General features: G+C 33.1%; 1 protein-coding gene across 6 annotated transcripts in view; it reads right to left on the bottom strand.

Annotated features, from left to right (window-relative positions):
* The window catches only part of LOC125667057 (inversin-like), a 73,306-nt gene that overhangs the window by 13,581 nt on the left and 38,104 nt on the right, over positions 1 to 21,621 (bottom strand). For 5 of the 6 annotated variants that reach the window (XM_056154131.1, XM_056154130.1, XM_056154132.1 and 2 more), the window contains 5 exons: positions 14,476 to 14,613; positions 9,415 to 9,518; positions 8,980 to 9,066; positions 8,340 to 8,477; positions 3,413 to 5,445 (listed from right to left, as the gene is read on the bottom strand). In XM_056154131.1, coding sequence (XP_056010106.1) covers positions 5,303 to 5,445; positions 8,340 to 8,477; positions 8,980 to 9,066; positions 9,415 to 9,518; positions 14,476 to 14,613 — 610 coding nt within the window. In that variant the 3' untranslated portion in view covers positions 3,413 to 5,302. Of the gene's footprint in view, positions 1 to 3,412; positions 5,446 to 8,339; positions 8,478 to 8,979; positions 9,067 to 9,414; positions 9,519 to 14,475; positions 14,614 to 21,621 lie in introns of those variants that run through there. The other variant, XM_056154135.1, reaches the window with a different exon arrangement.

Here is a 21,621-nt window from a genome sequence, read left to right as displayed (position 1 = left end):
CGATCACACGCGGTGTACACAAAGGGTGTCTCACGGGAATCCACAGGTAAGTAAAAGAGTGCAACTGGCGATCAGTCACGATCAGTTTAAAATAAAACCTGATTTTTAGGGGTGCACTTTTCAATTATGACAGCACCAAGCACGAGGTAATGGCGCCCTCCCCCTAACGACAGAGACGAGAACTGACATTAAAAGACAAAGTTCAATTAATCGATGAATTCGATACATTCTTGGAATAAAACAAAATCGGCAACAATCCCGTTATGTTTTCCAAAAGCAGGGTTTCCCCTCGTGGACTTCTCGGAGCTCTACGGCGAGTCAGACAGTGGTTAGCACAACTCGCCATGTCCGGTCGATCACTCGGCATTACATTAGTTTCCGTTTCACAAATTGAGACAGTTGAAAGCGATACATTTACAATGAAAGCTGGGAAAGACAAATTTTAAACGAACACAACACAAACTTGACGAACGTACATAATGTAGCACTTGATAACGGCGATGATGTAGACGAAATCGACAATTTACCAACAGAAAATTGCGCGAATAATTCCCAGATTTTAAACTGTTTAATAAAAATTGAATTTTTTTTCAAATGAGCACGACAATAAAACACTGACATTTATATTTTTACATTTTGAATTCTTTTGTAATATATTACAACGTTAGCAATCATTACACACGTATGCATAGATAGTGAATACAAGGGAAGCAACTCTCATTCTTGTCAACATTCTGCACTCCGGACTCTGTGCAAACCGGCCAATTTCTTTGGAACCACACATAGCCGGTTTAGACAGATTATACTGTATATATATATATATATATATATATATATATATATATATATAGCCTAATGCATGTACATTCTCGTGACTGGGAGGTAATAACTAAATATAAACATTTCATGATAGGCCCCTGGGATTCGGGTAGCACAAAATTGACTCGTGAAAGAAGTTTGATGCTCAAGATATTGGGGACAAATCTCCCATTACCCCAGTTTAAAATTGTCATTGATCATAATCATTGAAAATGATTCAAAATGCAAGACCTCACCATCACTAAGAATAATTCTTCATCGGAAATTACATTCAAAAACTAAAAACGAAAGTGTTCAAGAAAGCAAAAAGAAATCCGGAATAGGGTAAAACCAGTTCGTGATCAACGCTTTTTATTTGTTGTTAAGTTTAACGTAGAAATAATCTTTAATGCAAAAACATTTTCATTAAGGGTAAGACTTATACAAGCATGCTGTATTATAACTCTTTTGGGGAAAATGAACCGATAAATGTAAAGAATTTTTACATCAAGTGTAAAAAAAAAAAAAAAAAAAAAAAAAGCTAGATTATTAGTTTATAGTATACTCATGTCATAACTAATTTACCGAAACAAGTGTCCCGGTATAATATATAGATAAGATTCGATCATCAAAGAATGCACAAATAAAGTATTCAACAAATTCAAACTGATGTGTTAGTATTCTGGGACATGCAGTACAATGCAGTCCAATAATGGGTCTAGAGACTACTTAGTTAAATGTATATTGGTTTCCAGCCTGACTAGATCGGGATTCAAACCCGGGCTACCTGAATCTCTAGTCAGGTGCTCTACCAACTGAGCTATCTGTTCACAGGTGATTGACCCTGTCTGACCACTACACCCCTCACTTCTTAAATTGATCTTTACCCTTGAAGACGCATAACTCAGATTTTTATTTCCTGGCAGGCATTTTCTCCTGTCAGTTCTAGGGGCTGGTCTACAGGTCTACAGCACCAAATGAAATAGGAAGGGATAAAATGCAACGGCCAACCAGACCAAGATTCGAACCCAGTATGGAGCACCGAATTAACATAAACTCAAATAATTGAAGATATCTTCAAATATTTGAAGATATCATCAATTCATTTGATGCGCGCAACAATTTAATTAAAGATCTCTTCAAATAATTAATGATATCTTCAATTCTGAATTATTGCGCACATTAATTGAATTGATGATAGCATTAATTCTTCTGCTGAATTGATTCGCAATTACGAATTGTCACATAACTTCTATCATCATTTGAAGAATTTTTCAGGAACAAATCTAAACTAAAATGGTAGATCTACGTGCGATAGAAGCAGAGAACATTGACAGTTTTTTGTTTTCAGTCAAAAACTTTGTGACCACCCAAAAACTGACGTGTCAATGTCCTCTGCTTCTGTCGCATGTAGAAATATCATTTTAATACACATGTAGATTTGTTCAATTCAATTATTGCTCTCATCAATTGAGTTAATGCGCGCATCAATTGAATTAATGAGAGCAATAATTGATTTAATGTGCGCATTAATTCAATTATTGCTCTCTTCAATTCAATTGATGCGCGCATTAATTCAATTAACGAGAGCAATAATAGATTTGATGCGCGCATTAATTCAATTATTGCTCTCTTCAATTCATTTGATGAGAGCATCAATTTAGTAGAAATATTGCTCCCAATAATTAATTTAGAGCTCGGTATAAATAATTTGATGATCTCTTTAATTCAATTGAAGATATCTTTAAATCATTTACAATGCTTTTGTATAAGGAATTAATGCACGCATCAATTCTTTTAAAGAGAGCAGCAATTCAATTAAAGATATCATTAATTCAATTGTGGATATGTTGAATTGAAGATATCTTTAATTATATAGTTGCTCTCTCTAAATGAATTATTGCTGTCTTCAAATTAATTAAAGATATCATTAATTCAATTGAAGAGAGCAATAATTGAATTAATGCGCACATTAAATCAATTATTGCTCTCATCAAATGAATTAATGCACGCATCAATTCAATTATTGCTCTCATCAATTGATTTAATGCGCGCATTATATCAATTATTGCTATCTTCAATTGAATTGTAGCGCGCATCAATTCAATTGTTGATATCATTAATTCATTTGAAGAGATCATTAATTCAATTAAAGCGCGCATCAAATCAGCTGAAGAATTAATGCTCTCATCAATTCAATTAATGCGCGCAATAATTCAGAATTGAAGTTATCATTAATTATTTGAAGAGATCTTTAATTCAATTGTTGCGTGCATCAAATGAATTGATATCTTCAAATAATTGAAGATATCTTCAATTATTTGAGTTTATGTTAATTTGGCGCTCCATATCCCTCCTCAAAATACATATGTATCCTCATCTGTTCCCAGTGCTGTTGTTTCGTTTGTACTATGCATTTAACATTAATACACACAGGCAGTTAACAGCCAACAGTGGCAGTTGCTTGTTATACTAGAGAATTCCATAGCATAGTGATTCAGTGAAGTGATCCCGGTCTAAAGATTTTCCTTTCTTACATGGATATTGCATCTATTGTGTTCAATGAAATCTTTCAGACGTACTTCCATTGTCCTAATCAAGAACAGAACAAATATTTCAAGTGTTATTATCTCTTTAATAATGTAAATAACAATTCCTACATGTCGTTCATCAATAACAATTATAAATATATCACATATCTGTATATATATAATATATATATATATACATGTATCTGTATCACAGACATCTCAAGCATTACAGAACCAATTTCCTATTTGCAAGACACTAAACATAATTTATAGCTAAACCACATGATAATGGCCGGTTACCCCATCACGATATTTCTTTTAATTTGAGTGGCGCAATTAATAATTCATATATCATACATATACTCAAGAAAAATAGGAAATACAGAACCTTTCTAATAAAAATCACTTTTGTTACGCCATCCCACATCAAAATAGAATTTTGTAAACATTCATTTTATTTTTCAATTTAGAAAATAAAATCAATTATCACATGATTCAATTCATTCGTGATCTGTTCACACACAGACTAGTCTAAATAAATGCCATGATTTACACCCACTTAATCTTCTTAAATTAACCTATGAAATGGAGGGGGGGGGGGGGGGGGGGGGGACATTTAATACAAAACAATTTTTTTTATCAATATCCAAGACTCACATATTTTGTGTAAAGACAGTAAACAAAGAATATTTGACTGTAACATCATGATGATGCACACCCACCATTTTAGTAGTCTTCACTTTTCATTTGTACTTTATTAAGTACATGCAAGATTGGAAAAATATGTCTTAGTTTTTCTTGATAAAAGTTCCTTGGCCAAGTAATGCTCAGATATTTTTCCTTGGTGACATGGCATGTTTGTGTGGTTTTTTTTTTTGCATATGGAAATTTGTTTAATCCCCATATGTGTGTCTATAAATACAAAATATAATTTATTCAAGACAAACTAAAGAACTTGGTACACATATGATGCCAACATTTCCAAAACACACAAAATAAATGCTACAAATAAAAAATAAATACTTTGGCTTAACAGAAGCAAGGCATGTGGACACTACAATTTTCATTCAAATTCAATAATGATATGTGCAAATCTTTCAAAATACATGTACATGTATGCTATCAAATTCTAAATGTCTATAAATAATGGACGGAATTCACTTGAGAAATACTTAAAATTATTTTGATATAATAATTAAATAATAACATGTATATCCAGGATCAAGTAGTACAAAAAATAGTTAAATAGTTAAACTTAACAGATATTTGTGCAAAATATTGGGTCTAAAAATCCTATTTTGCATATTATAAAAAGATTGCATTTTAAAGAATCTATTATCATACAACTCCATACCTAATGCTTCATGGCTTCATAAATATTGAAATGTTAAGCTAATAAAATCTGTTCAAAATTTCTTGACAAAAGCATTAATCATGCATGCATACAAAATGATTAATTTGCAAACAATTTATAGCTAAAACATTGATACAAATTGACAATACATGTACTATTAATGGGAGTTTTATCTTAATTGTCTTCAACACTGAAGAAACATGTACATTCTCATTTTACAACATTTTTTTCAAATACTCTGTGATGATTTTTCTCCTCTCATATGAATTATTATATGAGAAATGAGTAAAGCAGTGAAATTGGACTAGCCTCTTATGCACTAAAAGTGACTTTGATGAAAAAAAAAATATGATCAATTAAATTACAAGTATGCTAAAGATGAAAATGTTTTTCTCCTAAACAATAGTACCACCTATGAAGGATCACTTTGTGGTAAGTTTCTAACATTCTACAACTCCATTGCTGGTAACATGTTCCACAGAAGAGAAGATTTACCAGAAAACCAACACAGATGTATCATACTTGATCAGAGATAAAAATGCAAAGCCTTAAAAACATAAGACATATATTAATCAAAAACTCCCAAGTCCTAGAATTGGTTAGTCCCAGACAGATGTTTTTATTCATCTTCAATTTGTTGAAGTTTCTTCTTGAGACCAGACATATCCGTCACATCAGCACCACGGGATGGTGTGAAGTTGTAGGAGTATCGACCAGACTTTCTTGAGGGGTTGTCACTTATTCGAACATCTCTCAGGTTTTCTGAAAAGACAAATAAAAGCTCTGAGAGAGTTAAATTAACTGATGTAAAATAAAAATAACATAATAAAGACAATTAAAAGTTGTTACTAGAATACCACTAGCAAAGGTAAAAAGCTGAAACAACAAGAGGTACTGTGAGCAATGCTCACTAAGAATATCCCCCGCTTACCCCAATCTCCCAAAGGGTGTTGGTAATAGGTATAAACTACCTCTTTTCTGAGTGTAAAGAACAAATGGCATGACAAACCGAACCATATTGCTACTTCAATGTCCAGTGCGCTTGACCTTTGACCTTTTGACCCCAAAATTGATAGGGAACATCTTCATCCCATGGGTAGTCCATACGTATGATATGGTGACTGTAGGTGGAAAGGATAACGCTTTAGAGCCCGGAAACCATATTGCTACTTCGATGTCCAGTGCGCTTGACCTTTGACCTTTTGACCCCAAAATCGATAGGGAACATCTTCATCCCATGAGTAGTCCATATATATGATATGGTGACGGTAGGTGGAAAGGATAATGCTTTAGAGCCCGGAAACCATTGCGTCTACAGACGGACGGACAGACAGACAGACAACCCGATTCCAGTATACCCCCCCACAACTTGTTGCGGGGGGTATAATTAACAGCTCTGGAAATAAGATGACATATATAGAATACTGTCAGATGAGAAACACAAGTAGCAATTCTATAACCATCATCTTTCTAATTCACCTAATGCTTAAGATGTGGTTTTCTTCTATAACCATCATCTTTCTAATTCACCTAATGCTTAAGATGTGGTTTTCTTCTATAACCATCATCTTTCAAATTCACCTAATTTAATGCTTAAGATGTGGTTTTCTTACTCAAAAGATAATCTTTTAACATTGCCCACAGTATGCATGCCATAGGAACAAGAGCAATACTCAGACTGCAAAATACACCCATCCATTATATTCAGTAATGCAACAGCAGGGGTTTTAAATTTTTTTTCAGCCTATCTCCTGCTAAAGCTGTATTTTTTTTGACAAAATGAAGTAAATTTGAAAATTTTCAACTTCAAAATATTGTTGTACATATCCTCCACTTTTCATCTACATGTACATTCAATTTCTCTGGTGTAGCATACCTCCTTAAGGTAGCTCACTACACACCCAGATATGTACATTTTATGACACTGTGTCACAAGATGGCAATTCAAATGTTTAGTGAAATTACTTGAATTGACTGATTGGCTTGTATACCTGTGTAGCTCAGTGGATAAGGTATCAGGTTACTGACCCATAGATCCAGAGTTCAAATACTTCTGTCTTTTGCGTTATGTATTAAAATAAATTTTTGAAAATCATGGCTTTTTCTATCCAAAATTGCATGTTTTTTGCCATACCATAATTCAACACAACAATGACAGGTGTACAAAAACTGTTACACTAAATGTGACCAAAAATATTACTAATTATCTTACTTATGAGTCAACCTTTCTTCCATTTAGTGAAAATCAAATATTTTTTGAGCAAAGTAACTCTCTTAAAATTGGAGTACTAAAAGACTTGCGTAAATGTATTATTTGAAGTAAATTGACTCTCTCTCTCCCTCTCTCTCTCTCTCTCCCTCTCTCTCATCCTGTATCATGTATTGATTTTGGGATATATTTCTAATGAATTGTAAACACTTCATTTTTACATTATTAACAGAGATATGTGAAATAGATTATTTATGCCTTGATTTATGAATAGAACTCAAATCATAGGCATAATATGCCTATTGACCAATCCCATTCATTGTATAATATTATGTACAAGATGAATAAAATATTTCTTTAAATCAAAGCTGTTGTAGTCTACACTTCATTCTAATTTGAGATATAAGTTTCACAATGCCCAAGAGATATTTACTGGTTTTCCTCCTGCTCAAGCTTGTTAATTTTTAAATTCACAAAATACATAAGGCTTAATTGCTGAATGAACTAGAAATGTTGGAGATATCAATAACTAGCTCATACATGTTGCGGAACCTGTTTCTCCCATAATACTTTCTAAATATCATTCAAGTGAAAGAACACAATCCTGAGTGTCATTTACCACTGACTGTATTGTCCCCATCCCTAAACCATAAGAGAGGAATGCAGTAAAAATCAATCCACTGGATTATACCTTAATACTTTTACTGTTATGAATGCTAGGATCAATAACCTTCAGTAAAAGGGATTGATCAGCCTAGACAGTTCGAGTTCATGAAAAATAATCTGCTAATACAACTTAAAATGTTAAAAATCATTATTTCAATCCATCTCAAATGTCTGATAGTTGTACCAATATGAATTGCCATGCAACATGTTCTTCGGAAGAAACTGCAATTATAGGTTTCCATTTTTTAAACAGATTGACTGAACTTTCAGAAATGTGCATTTTACTTTCTAAACAAAAACAACAATTATTAAAATAATTGTATTTATGGTTTAAATGTGTATTTTCATGTTTTCAAGCTGAATTTTTGTAACATACATTAGATATTTGTTTCTATTCTCCCAAACTCAATACTTTATAATATTATCCAATCAGCATTCAGTAATTATAATCACGTGACTCCAACTTAGCGTCACTCTACATTTTCGACTTGCTTGTAGGCAGACTTGGCTGCAAGTAAAGTGTGATCTATATTTTAAAAAACTGGTCTTCTTCTAAATCTTCAAATTAATAATCAGACTAGAAATATTTCCTAAATTGACTGAAAAAGCTGCAGTTTTCGTGTTCTTGGTTCTTTACATATATGTATGTGTGTGTTTGTATGTGAACGGGGTTTGAAATTGATATTGTCCAGCATTAGTCCATAAGAACCAGTGACTTTCACTTAGTGTATTATAATGAAATACAGACACCCCCCTTGTATATTATTTCATTTATACTTACTTTCTAAGTCTTCATCCTCAATTGGTTTCCAGTCAAAATCTCTGGGGTGCCCAGTATCATCGAGGAATGGGGTGGGTAGGAATCCTTTCTTGGAGGCCAGTGGATGGTAGCTGTCCACAGCAAAGTTATAGGATAATGCTGTACAAGGAAAAACAAAGTTCCTTTTTTACATTTCACTGACTTAGATAAAAAGAAATACAGTGAAAGTAATTTCCATTATTTATTTATACAGTTTTTTTATGGTTCCATCAATGATTTCCCATATACATTCTTTACTGCATTAGAATACTTTCCCCTTAAAATCCATACCAGAAGTGAAACATTTTCATACAGCTTTCCAGAGTACTAGTGGGTTAAAAAAATTCAGGTCATGAGTATAAACTGTAATTGTATCTTTTGTGGAGAACTAATACAAGATACACAAAGAAAAACCTACGTAGAAACACCATGTTACACAAATGGCAGGTGCTCTAACTACCATGTTTTATTTGAAAATGAAAGAAAATATCCAAAAAACATATCAACATGTTTCATTGAATCCATTAGAACATCATCACAAACCACGGGTTATTGGAATGAAGACTACGGTATAACCTGAGGTTTGTGATGATGCTGTTAGGCATGAAGTCTTGATACTGACCAGCAGGCGAGGGGATCCACTTTGCCCAGTACGGCCTTGTTTGTTTCCTCTTTTGTGGATGCCAAAATGGCGCATTGACCTTCTCTCCTGCACAACAGAAAAAACATTTGAAAACTTAAAATTTTTCTTTTATTACACATTTCTTCATCCAAAATGGACAGTTCATTCTGCCTAATTTACTAAGCACTTGCATATAGTTCTCCATATACAGTATGTTCTGTTCATACAAAATCATGATTTTGTGAATACTTGCTTATAATGAATTCATTCAAGAAGAACAACAGAATAATGAAATTCTAATTTGATATAAATGATTATAAAATGCAATACTGACAATATCTTAGAATTTTTCAACATAATAGCATTTTACAGTAGTTTTCATACTGATGAAGTTTATATATATAAAAAAAAGAACTAGATTTTTTTTATTCTTACCATACACTGACTTGACAAGAGCTCTCTGTTTCATGGCTATGACTTCAGGATCCCACATACGAAGTTGACGTTTATTTGGATGTAGTTGGCGTAGTAACTTTCGCCTAAAAAATCAAGCAAAAAGAACCAAATGAAAGAGTACTGAAAATGTTAAAACAGTATAATGTATTGTTGGATTATTTTAACTTAATAGGGTGGAGTATCCTTTAGATTTTCAATTCTACTCATTTTGTACCTATGACAGCTAGGTCATAGAAAGTGACCACAATGTCCCCACTTGATAACCAGCTACGTGCTTTGTTGTAGTATACCACTACAATAGTGTTAAAAGAGATATTTCAATGCCTTCAAAGGTTCCGGTGAGGAATTTCTGCTAATACTAATTGTATCATCTGCAAGTCACTCATTTCACTCTTTGGTTTGAAATGTACAGGACAGTTACATGTTTTGGGGGAGGCTGTCAATTTGGGATTATAGCTAACAAATTCAATGATTGATTTTAACTCGTGTAAATGTACAAAAACTTAATCATTTTCCTCCTAAGGCATTGAAAGCGTCATTGAAGGTACAAAAATATATAAGATCTGATATTAATGTATTAAACAAAATATCCTCATTGCTGAAAAATTAATTCTAGTATATCATATAGCAGAATGGAACTTGTACATTATCGACAACATTCATGCTATTTTTTTAGACATATGGATGTGTTGTAAGCATATGCACAGTTTACTCTTAAACTTACTTACTTTTCAAACAAAAAGTACCCTCAAATTGCTATCCATGATCAGTGTTGATTCACATGCAAAGCAACAACAGCATTTTAATGCTGAACCTCCATAAAAGGAGAGTAAATCTGTTTTGAGTTATCATTCATTATTTTGTATTGCAACACTCAGTATTTAAACTCATCCAAATTAAGAGGAAGTTTCCATACCTCCATGCTGTCAGCTAACTGTAGGTAATCTGACAATACCACAATTCAGAATGACTTGAATGTAAGTTCATGCAGACAGTTTACCAAACTTACATTTGGGTTTTTAAAACTCTTGTGGAATAAATAATGGTGAAGATAATGAACAGTGATCAACCTCATAAATCCTATAAAGAATACAACATCGAGAGCAGGGCAAACAAAGACCTCTGGAAACACTAGAGGTGAGATCAGATGCCTAGGAGGAGTGAGCATCCCCTGTTGACCGGTCACACCTGTCTTGAGCCCTATATCTTGATCAAGTAAACAGAATAATCCGTTGTCAAAATCAGTATGTAAAGAACAGTCTAATTGGTATGAAACATGTCAGACAGCATTTGACCTAATGATAGGTTGTATTTGCAATAAGATACAATGTACTTATAACAACCACAGAAATTGCAAAATGCTGACTTGAAACAACTTGAGATTGTTGAAATCCCTGCAACATCAACTCATTAGTCAGTAAGCTTCCTCATTTCAAAAACTGATCTAACAGAAAACAAGTTTTTGTGTGTATTAAATCAGCTGAAAGACATAAAACACCATATGCAGGCGATAATAGAATATCATATATGCTACATAAATATGGGAAATTAATGATGAAGCTAAAGTCATCCCGTTTGTCATATAGTTTACTTGTTAGTTTGCTTTAATGTCTATGTTATGTAAACATCCAAATATGAAACAGATGTCGAAGACTCTGTGGTGTCTTTCAGATTTCCTGACACTATAACAAGTTGCTCAACAACATGATTACATGTAGTTCAAAATGACATTGTAAGATTGATTTCATTTCAAATAATATTCCTATGCTTTAATGGAATAGATAAACTTTATGAACATCTACAACTACATGACAAAGTATGGCAGGCATAGTGGCCAGCACAATGTGCTGATTCATACCTCTCCAGTTCAACTTGTTCCACAAATTTCATTTCAAAGTTCAGGAAGTTCTAGCAACTAAAGGTAATTGATACATACATTACAACAAATTAAAGCTGGAAATCTTAGACAGACACTGCCTGAGGTTCAGAGGGAATTTTTCTCCTTGTGTAAATATAAGGTAACTATATTCATGTCTGTGACTGCTAGATGTTTATATTTCTCTTTTTGCCATTGGGTATAGTCTAGATCATCCCAACACCTGTATTCACTGTACTCCCAACAAATGATTGGACCCTTCCCATAGAAAAAACAACAACAACTTTCCCCCCACAGAATATGGCACAACACTAGAAAACAAAAATATGGCAATATGCTGTTGAAAGGTAATGTGTTTGCGATAGTGCTTAATAAAGACTTGTCAATTTCTTGTATGAAATCTAAGCAACACTACTCAAATATCAGAGGTAAGTGACAATATTCTATTTTAAACCAGGGTCGATCATTCTAAGTGTCACATTTAATTTGCATGATAGTTGTTCTGAAAAAGAGTCTAAAAACATTTTTTGTAGAGAAATTAAATTTAGGGTTGGTGGTGGTGGGGTGGTGGGGTGGTGTTTAGTGGAAAATGTATGCTTAAAATTTCTAGATTTTACTTCAAAGTACAATTTCTATGGGCACAAGCATTGCCCTTTTGGATTAGCTGATCAGCATCTTCGTCAGAATTTTGATAAGTCTCGCTCCGAATTAAGACAAAATATTGAACAAAGCATCCACATGTTTGTGGGGAGCTGCATGCAAACGTCAGGATGATCTTGTCTGGCAAAAGGTTTGAAAAAAAAAAGCAGAATGGGGCCTAGGATCAAGTGCCAATTTGATTACATCTTACATCTGGTAAAAATATTGATAAAATTTGACAATATTTACATAAACTTCATAAAAAAAGTGATCAGGATCAAATGAATCGTTACTTTTCAATTTCATCCAACATAATCAAGGTCATTAACTCGAAACTATGACATTTAGAAATGAGTGCTTCCAAAAGGCACATAAAAAATCATAGACAACAATAAATGATAAAATATGTATATGATAGTTCATACATAATTGCATGAAAACCCACCTTCAGAACTTGACAATTGAATGTATTAAATCATATTTCCTTTTCATATCCAAATTCAAAATACAATGGAATACACCCTCCTCTTTTCAAAAAATATCTCGATGAAATTGATTTGTCAATAGCAACGTGCACCAATTCAATGACATCTAGATTTGAATTTTTATGTATTGCCAAAGTGTGTGTGTTTTTTCACTTGAAGACAAAGGGAATATTGCAATGGATTTGCGATTAACTGGGAACAATAGCAGATTTAGACCTTTAAACATTCATGGTCTTAACCCAAAAGTTTAGGAAAGCATGAAGCAAATATTAACAAGAGAAAACATCTTGATGGTTTGAAAAAAAGTGATATAAATAACACAATTGCTGCTTGTATTTAATTACATGGAACAATAGGTTTTAGCTGTTCAAAACAAAATGCCTGGAAAATTTTAATTTTCTGATTCCTACAATTTAAGATTTAATTATTTAAAATCCTTACCAAACTTTTAGCTCAGTCTGTAGACATCTAATGTCACTTACAACAGTATTAAAAAATCAATTTTGATATGATAATATGTAGGGGATTTCATTCAAATGCATTAAGAATTTATATCAATATCAATTAAGCCGCGCACTCAGACAGAGCCCTACATAATCCCATTAAACCTTGCTGAGAATATGAAAACATGTTTGGTCGATATAGTTTCATACAATGTTGCTCTCAAATAATGATTAGTTGATTCTTTAAAACAACAATTTATCATATTACTTTTTAGGAGAATTTTCAAGAAATATCAACAAATACCAGAAAACATCACAAAGCACCAACTCATTTTCTAAACTGTCTTTTCTAACGACCAACATTTTCAAATAAATATTATATATTACATACACTATAACCATGCAGAACACAGTCTGCTGTTTCATGTCAGTGTAAGTATATTTCTGTTTGTGATGCAACAGTGTTCATTTGCATAAATGACCTACTTTCTGACCTATACAAGGACACCCTCAGTTGATCTGCAGGTAATACAAGTACAGCTACAAACTCATAGATTTAATGAAATAAATCATCATAGAATCTATCATTTCTCTCATAAAACCAGGTCTTAATTCTGTTTTGAATTCTAACATGATGTCCAAGAAACTTTAAATAAATTGAACATGCCTTACCAGATTATCTTAATCATATGCACATACAACTTTAGCTTGTTGTTTTAATACATGTAATTTATCTGCCATTTTATAAGCATAGAGTAGAAGAGACATTATTAACCTTACCATTTCAAAAAAAGATAAAACCAAAGTCCAGAGAATAATTATCATGTTATTCTGAATTGACATCAATGCTGTTTTGTCATTCATCGATAAAGAAATCAATGACTGCTTCATCCAATCAATGTATCAGGCTGCCTTGTATGGCTATCATTGAGTACGGATGCAACTTTAATTCGTAATGTGGAATGAAGTTTAAAGGTTGATGAAGTTTCACAAAAGAGTCTAAACAATATGACCAATAGATTTTGTAAAATGATTTGCTTCTCCACAGAAATAAAGAAGAGACCTGTGAATATGATATGACAGCATGGCACCACATCCTTGATTGATTATTGAGCTAAAACTGTTGGTTTTTGTGTACATGATAATTCATTTAAAAAACTATCGACATTGTAGTGATAACTGTCCCATAGATGTAGAACAGGAAATGGCTTTTTAAAAATCTTTAAATTGACTTGATAAAATGATATGTGTTATCTCGATTGTTGAAAATAGAGATACCGAATAAACTTCTTGACTTACTGAATAGGTGTGTCATCAAATATTACATTTTGAATCCAAGTATGATCCTAAATTTATTCATTTTTCAGAAACTCTGAAACATTCCATACATTATATTTTGCAACATATGTATATTTTTCACTGTAAATTGAAGATATAAGTTTGATAAGAGGGTGGGGTGGGGGTGGGGGGGATTAAACCATATGAATTTACAGTTATAAACTATGATTTGTATTCCTTCTACTTGCTTTCAATTTGATTGACCACTATCAAATCATTGTTTCAAGAAATATATGCTATCAATCAAGAGAAATTTTACCTGTAGTATTTGCGCCATGCTAGCTGAATGGTCAGAGCAGCTATAGACTTCTCAAACTCCTCAGCTCCCGCTTGCAGCCTCATGGTTCTTATGGACTGTTTGGCCACTTTCAGAATTCCTACTTGTCGCATTTTGTAGCTGTAATGATAAGAAAATTATCCTAGTATATTCCTTACTTTATAGAAAATTATCCTAGTATCTTCGTTACTTTATGGCAACAGATATATTCATAAACACTGCAAGCTAGCAATATCAGGTAAGAATTAAACACAGCTGCAGAACAATTGATATATTACACAGAAAATCTCCGACCTGTACAAGACATTGAAACTATAATTCACAGATAAAAACTTGTGTAATATATCTCCTTGTAAAGAAGCAGATAACTATAAAATCAATGAAAATAAATCTGGTATAATTTAGCTGCTCCTTCTAAGTGTTGATGAACTAACAACATAAAGGTAAACCTCTACCTGTTGTAAAATTCTGGTCAGGTTTTACACTGATAACACATGTTTAATTTCCTCAATGTGCAATTGAGACTTAACAAATGACTATGGGAACTTTTTGGTTAACTTTACCTCAATATATTTTGCTAACAGTGATAAATGCATTGGAGGTGGCTGTATTTGTGTCAGGGCATTTGTTTTCATTATTCACTGCACAGGCTCCAACATCATAAGAAGCATCAGGATGAGATTCACGGTTACTTAAATGTTTTGATGTAAACTCTTGTTTTGTGTTGATTTTTTTAGGTAATCAGCAGTTATTGCTAATATAGAATTTACAATGAAATGGTTAATGGGCCAGACTGCTGACCTGAATCACCTTCTGTTAACTAGTATAGAATTTTATATCACATGAAATGCACAAGGCCTTTAAATGTACTACATACAATGTGAGGATTGATATCTAATGCTTAATTTATACAGATTCACTTTGAACTCCTACAACAGATTACACATGCATATGTGGCTTTACTCCATATTTGATGGTTTCTCCAATAGGAATGTCATACCCACACAATAGAAAATCCCTTCACAACTGGCATATCTATAAATGCAAAATGGATCCCAATGCAATTTATATTGTGATGCACATTCACTCACTCTATCCAACTCTGTTTTAAAGGAATCATAAAATATAAACCTCTTCCTAAGTATTAATTGACAAAATATGAATCTCCTTCATGCAAACTCTGAAAAAACTGTAATCACAAATAACTGAATTTGGGATCAAAAGACAACCCGAGTAATTTACTCACTCTGTTCACATTCTGTGTGTGGATATTCTGGCAATAAAATGTGTGCGTTGGAATCTTTTTCAGTTACATGACTATGGATAACTCCATTTACCTGATCAAGATATAGGGTTCAAGGAGGGTGTGACCAGTCAACAGTGGTTAAGCCTCCTAGGGACCTGATCCCACTTCTGGTGTGTTCAGGGTTCCGTGTTTGCCCAACTATCTATTTTGTATTGCTTATAGGAGTTATGAGATTGATCACTGTTCATTATCTTCACCTTTCATGGTATGGAGGAGAAAGCATGAGCAGGAACATAGACATTATGAACTCTGATAATTAAGCTATATAGGAGAAGTGTTCACAAACTATCTTACACCCTCCACCCCTCAGATCCACTATAACTCCAAGGATAACAATTGGATCCTCCTGTCCCTACAATATACACATCTGCAAATAGCATTGAAGTATTGTACAAAATTTCAAGTCTATTGGATAAGCCATATAGGAAGAAAAGCAGTCACAAGCTATTTAAACATCCTCCAGTCCTCTTAGATCCACTAAAACTTTTAGGAAAATAATTGGATCCTCCTGTCCTGACAATATGCACATCTACAAACGGCAATGAAGCATTGTACAAAGTTTCAAATATATCAGATACGTGTAAGCCATATAGGAGAAGTGTTCACAAGCTGTTTTACATTTTCCACCCCTCTTAGATCCACTATAGCTTTTAGGAAAATAATTGGATTTTCCTGTCCCACCAATATGCACATTAAAATTGGCAATGAAGCATTGTACAAAGTTTCAAATCTATCTTATAAGTCATATAGGAGGAGAAGTGTTCACAAGATTTTGTGAGAGACAGACGGACGGACAGAAAGTACAAAAACAATATGTCTCCCCTGGAAGAGGGGAGACATAACTAGTGATCCTTTCAAAAACAATTACTCTAAAAGAATATAGGGCGACTTCAGTTCATACCCGGGTATGAAGTCAGGTTACCCGAGTTGTAAAAGAACAGAACGAGTTTCTTACATATTGTGGCATTTGAAGTATACCCAACTAACCCTGCCTTCTATGAGGGTTAGTGTGGTAGCAATATGTCAGTCTTGTAATGATACTGCACATGTCAGTTTTCAAACGATGGATGTGATTGGTTGGACTATTATACATGGGAGTATAAGAAAGAACATTGGAATATTTACTCTACTAACTCCGGTACAAACCAAAGTCATCCACAGTGCCTTATACTGTACTTTGACCTATATATGACATTTGAACTTGACATCAAATTCAAGGTCACAACTGTACATATGTAAGAAACAAAGGCTGAAAATGCAGTATCAAAGCTTTTCAAGGTGAAACACTACAAAGTATCAAAAGGTCCTAACTGCATGATGTTGAAAAGGATCTACAGTTTCATGTTGGGTTAATAAACATTAATTCATTGTATTTGAAAAGATCCTAAAACACCATGAAAATGTGTATACTTTCATTTTCATCTTGACCTCACCATCAAGGTCAAGGATTGCAGGGTCTAATGATGGTATTCCTATGTATCTGCAACTAAAGAGATTAATAAGCTTAATTGAACTGAGGACTTATAGTGCCGACAATAACTTCTATTAATGGTCATCTGATCCTTGGATTAAGAGTTTTGTAAATAACCTTTCCAATGTGAACTGTTTGGCAAAAGTATCTGATCGACGATAGGAGATGGGGGGCTGGTTTTAATCAGACTAGTTGCTATGACTTTTTGTTTAGGAGTAGCAATAAGATATTTTACACACAAGTGAGCATTAATTCTTGGAAGTTTCAAAGTTCAGTTACAATTTATAATGTCTAGCAATCATTTAAAAAGTAAATACTTTTGATCTGATATCTTATGTGTACCTATTGCTAGAAATAGAATATAACTAGAAATATGTCCATAGGACATGAATTCCCTGCCCATTATGACATGAATATGGCCGGGGTATTTAGTGTTTGTCATGTCCGTCTTCCATCCTTTTGTCACACTGCATTTAGCTCAGTTTCAAAGATTAAACTAAGCAAGAAATTTTTGTCAAACCTTATATGCTGATACATAATGGTGACATCTATTCAACTGCATCAATATTTTTTTTAACCTTGACATTTCCTTTGACCTTGACTAGTATATTCAATTTTGGCCAAACCTTTAAGTTCAAAAGGCGATTATAACTCCCAGACAAAAATCAAATTAGAATTTCCCATGAAATGCACATCTACATTGTATGTCCATGTTAACTACAAAGTTCCATGAAATTTTTAGAGGAGTTACACTGATAAGAACAGGACTGACAGAGATGAAACTTCTAAGTTCAAAAGGGGTATAATTCCCCCAAAATTTTACTGAATCAAAATTTCCTGCAAATATGCAAATCTACACAGTAAGTCCTTATTAACAACAAAGTTTTATGAAATTCTGTTGAGTTGTGTCAGAGGAGTTGTGCTGACAAGAATAGGACTGAGTGATGGACAGATGGGTTAAAAACATTATAACCTCTGCAACTTATTGCTTGAGGTATAAAGACAGTATGGCATTGCTCAATGTGAACAAAAAAGTTGCTACATTAATGTTCAAATCTAAGATTCTTTTTACAATTGTGATTAAAAGGCATTTCTTACTACTACTTGTGTAGCTGTGTTTATATATATATATATATATATATATATATATATATATATATATATATATACACACACACACATACATATACATGTATATTCAAACATAAAGCTGAAAGAAAAAATAATTCCTACCACAATATTCCATGGTCGTTGTTTATAAATTTCCAATTACACTGGCATGTAAAAATCTAACGCTTCCTCATGAGGATATCATATTTCAAACTTTCAATGGAGACTTTACTTCGCATCAACACACGACAATTTTAACAGTTAGAGATAATAGGCCCTTTTTCCTACATCACATATTTGGCAACTACTCAATGACACCCAGTAAATGGCATCTATTGATGTGCTTTATATGACTGGAAACTAAGAAGTCTTTAAATTTTGAACAAATACTGATTGAAATTTCTTTTTAAACAGGTAAAACGTGTGTGTAAGTGGCTCGGTGTTTTAAAGATAGGTAACTGTGGTAAACAATTAAAGCCCTATTCTTGCCTACTCATATATAGATAAATGCTTAGGTTTCATCTAAGAACAAGTTAATACACTTGGGGTTTGCGACACAATAATTTTATTCTAATGATCATTTACATGAGTCATACTGATGTATTTCAACTTAGAATTCACACAATAAATAACTATAAATAATTTGGCCCCTCAAACTTTTTAGTGAAAATTCAAATAAAATCTTTAGATTTGAGATACTCTCAATTTTTGTGTAACATAACCATATATTCATATTTCCAAAGTTTTTGCCTTTGGTATCTTTACAATTTGTAATTAAATCCATTTCCTCATGAACATGCTACATTTGTTAACAATGTGTGCATGAATTTTGATAAATATAGTATATCTATTTTAACGGTTGGGAATTTCAACAGAAATGAAAGTAGATCTAGAATGCATATCTAAGAAATAAATTCAATTTTTGAAAATACATCAGGGTATGAACTGCAACAATTTGCAGTTTAATAACTTTGTCAGTCAATGATGTATCTTTAAATATGGATCTAGTGTTACTGTGTATATAAATCTTTTTCATGAAGTTGTAAACCTGTGAAGATTTGGGTTAGAATAGGACCTCAGTACTCCTTGCTTGTCGTAAGAGGCAACTAAATGGGGCTGTCCATTGGAGGAGACCATAAAAACCAAGACCTCGTGTCACAGCAGGTGTGGCATGATAAATATCCCTCCCTGCTCAAAAGGCCATAAGCACTGAGCATAGGCCTAAATTTTGCAGCCCTTCAACGGCAATTGTGACATCTCCATGTGAGTGAAAAATTCTTGAGAGGGACATTAAACAATACACAATACAATCATGAAGTTGTTCAGTAAGGAAAAGGGTATAAAAATGTGAACATTCTAATAATGATTTCAAAATCTTGGAAAAGTTGTACATTCATTGTATGATAACTAGTGATGGGCCGATTATCGCTGACAATCGAAAGTCAGTCGCTATGAGTCTTCCGATGTTGATTATCGATTAAAATTTTCATAAAAGAATTAATTTGAAAAAAGTATAAACATGATGTTAAAAAACAAAATAACTTTGTACGACTTGGCATTTTCTTCTGAGGTAAAAAAAAAAAAATGGCGGTTCCATCTGATCCCAATCTGAATAATAATACAAAGGTGCCTCATGACATATTTCCATATCCTGGAAATAACATGAATCAAACGCATGGAACTATTTTGGGTAATTTGTTAAGAAAAAGGAGGGACCAGCAACAAAAGCCAATCTAAGTCTATAAGTCTTGTGCAGTTTGCAGGTGGTGTTTGAAAAAAATACGCCAATAAAGGTGATGAAAATTTTTTAAAGGCCTTTTATTTAGTTCAGAAAAAGATGGATTATATAGTGAAAAATTTCTCAATCTTTTTGATTATTTAATTCAATTTCCCATCACTAATGATCACCAACATTTTTCTTTGATTAACTCATCAGGAAATTGTATATTGGTTCCTCATATATATTAAATAAACCTGCTCTATGCACAACACCATCTCCATTGACTTAAATTAAGGCTATAAATAGGAGGTGCCTAATACTCTACTGATTATGTACCCTAAATCTCATACCTAAATATCTAAAGGATTACATTTCTGTATTATTGTACAACCTAATATGAACTTCATTTTCTAGATAAATCAGCTGAGAGCTTACAGTCTGGTCTGCATATTTTCATTGGAGTTCCCAAGTTTAAAAAAAAAATGACCCTACATTCATTGTATATAACAACAATTATAGCTATGTTCAGTAAATTGAATTACATAATACATAACCACATCTCTCTCTTTTGTACTTCAGAAATAGCCAATTAAACCTCAATGTCAATCCAATGAAATAAAACTGAGATAGGCCTTTGAAAGCAAACTTGTCTAGCAAGTTGAGTGGTCTAATGTATAAGTCTAGACTAGAGTGGTCTAATGTACTAGTCTAGACTAGAGTGGTCTAATGTACTAGTCTAGACTAGAGTGGTCTAATGTACTAGTCTAGACTAGAGTGGTCTAATGTACTAGTCTAGACTAGAGTGGTCTAATGTACTAGTCTAGACTAGAGTGGTCTAATGTACTAGGTTCTGTAGTCTAGACTTCAAGGCTTGCAGAGGTGGAGATGAATATCATTACAGGGTGTATTTTAAGCTCAGTGCTTTATATCCGTTGGGTACAGAGTCATCTTAATATGTAAAATATTTGAGATTAGTGCAATATTGTATGTATATCAAATATGTCTTTCTTTCCAGACACAAATATAAATAAGTGTGTATAACTTCCTCATCTTAATAACAAAAGGTGTCAGATAGAGATGGGAAGAAATCTGTTGACTTGCCTAAACAGTCAAGTAGTCAACTTGATGCTCAACCTGCTGACAGACAAATTTCAATCCCCATCCCATATCTCAGGAGAAATGGGTTTCTTAATACTGTAAAATCTGGGAGATTCCTTAAACTGTAATTCTGCAAGTCCCAGAAGACTGTAAATCCTGAGAGAGTCCCAAGACTGTAAATTCTGGGAGAGTCCCAAGACTGTAAATTCTGAGAGAGTCCTAAGACTGTAAATTCTGAGAGAGGGAGATAATAATTCCTTATATATTTCTTTACACTAAAAGCAATTATCTGATGTAGTTTGATTAGGTTTCTCTTCTATTTGTACAAAATAAATGTTTTTATTGGTCATAAATATGTATTCCCATGCCATTAAGAGATTTTGAGAAAAAAATGTTACCATCATTTTCACAGCTACAATACTA

The sequence above is a fragment of the Ostrea edulis genome, chromosome 2 (assembly GCF_947568905.1).
Source record: "Ostrea edulis chromosome 2, xbOstEdul1.1, whole genome shotgun sequence".
In the NCBI taxonomy this organism is placed as follows: domain Eukaryota; kingdom Metazoa; phylum Mollusca; class Bivalvia; order Ostreida; family Ostreidae; genus Ostrea; species Ostrea edulis.
This window is presented reverse-complemented; position numbering and strand designations above follow the sequence as displayed.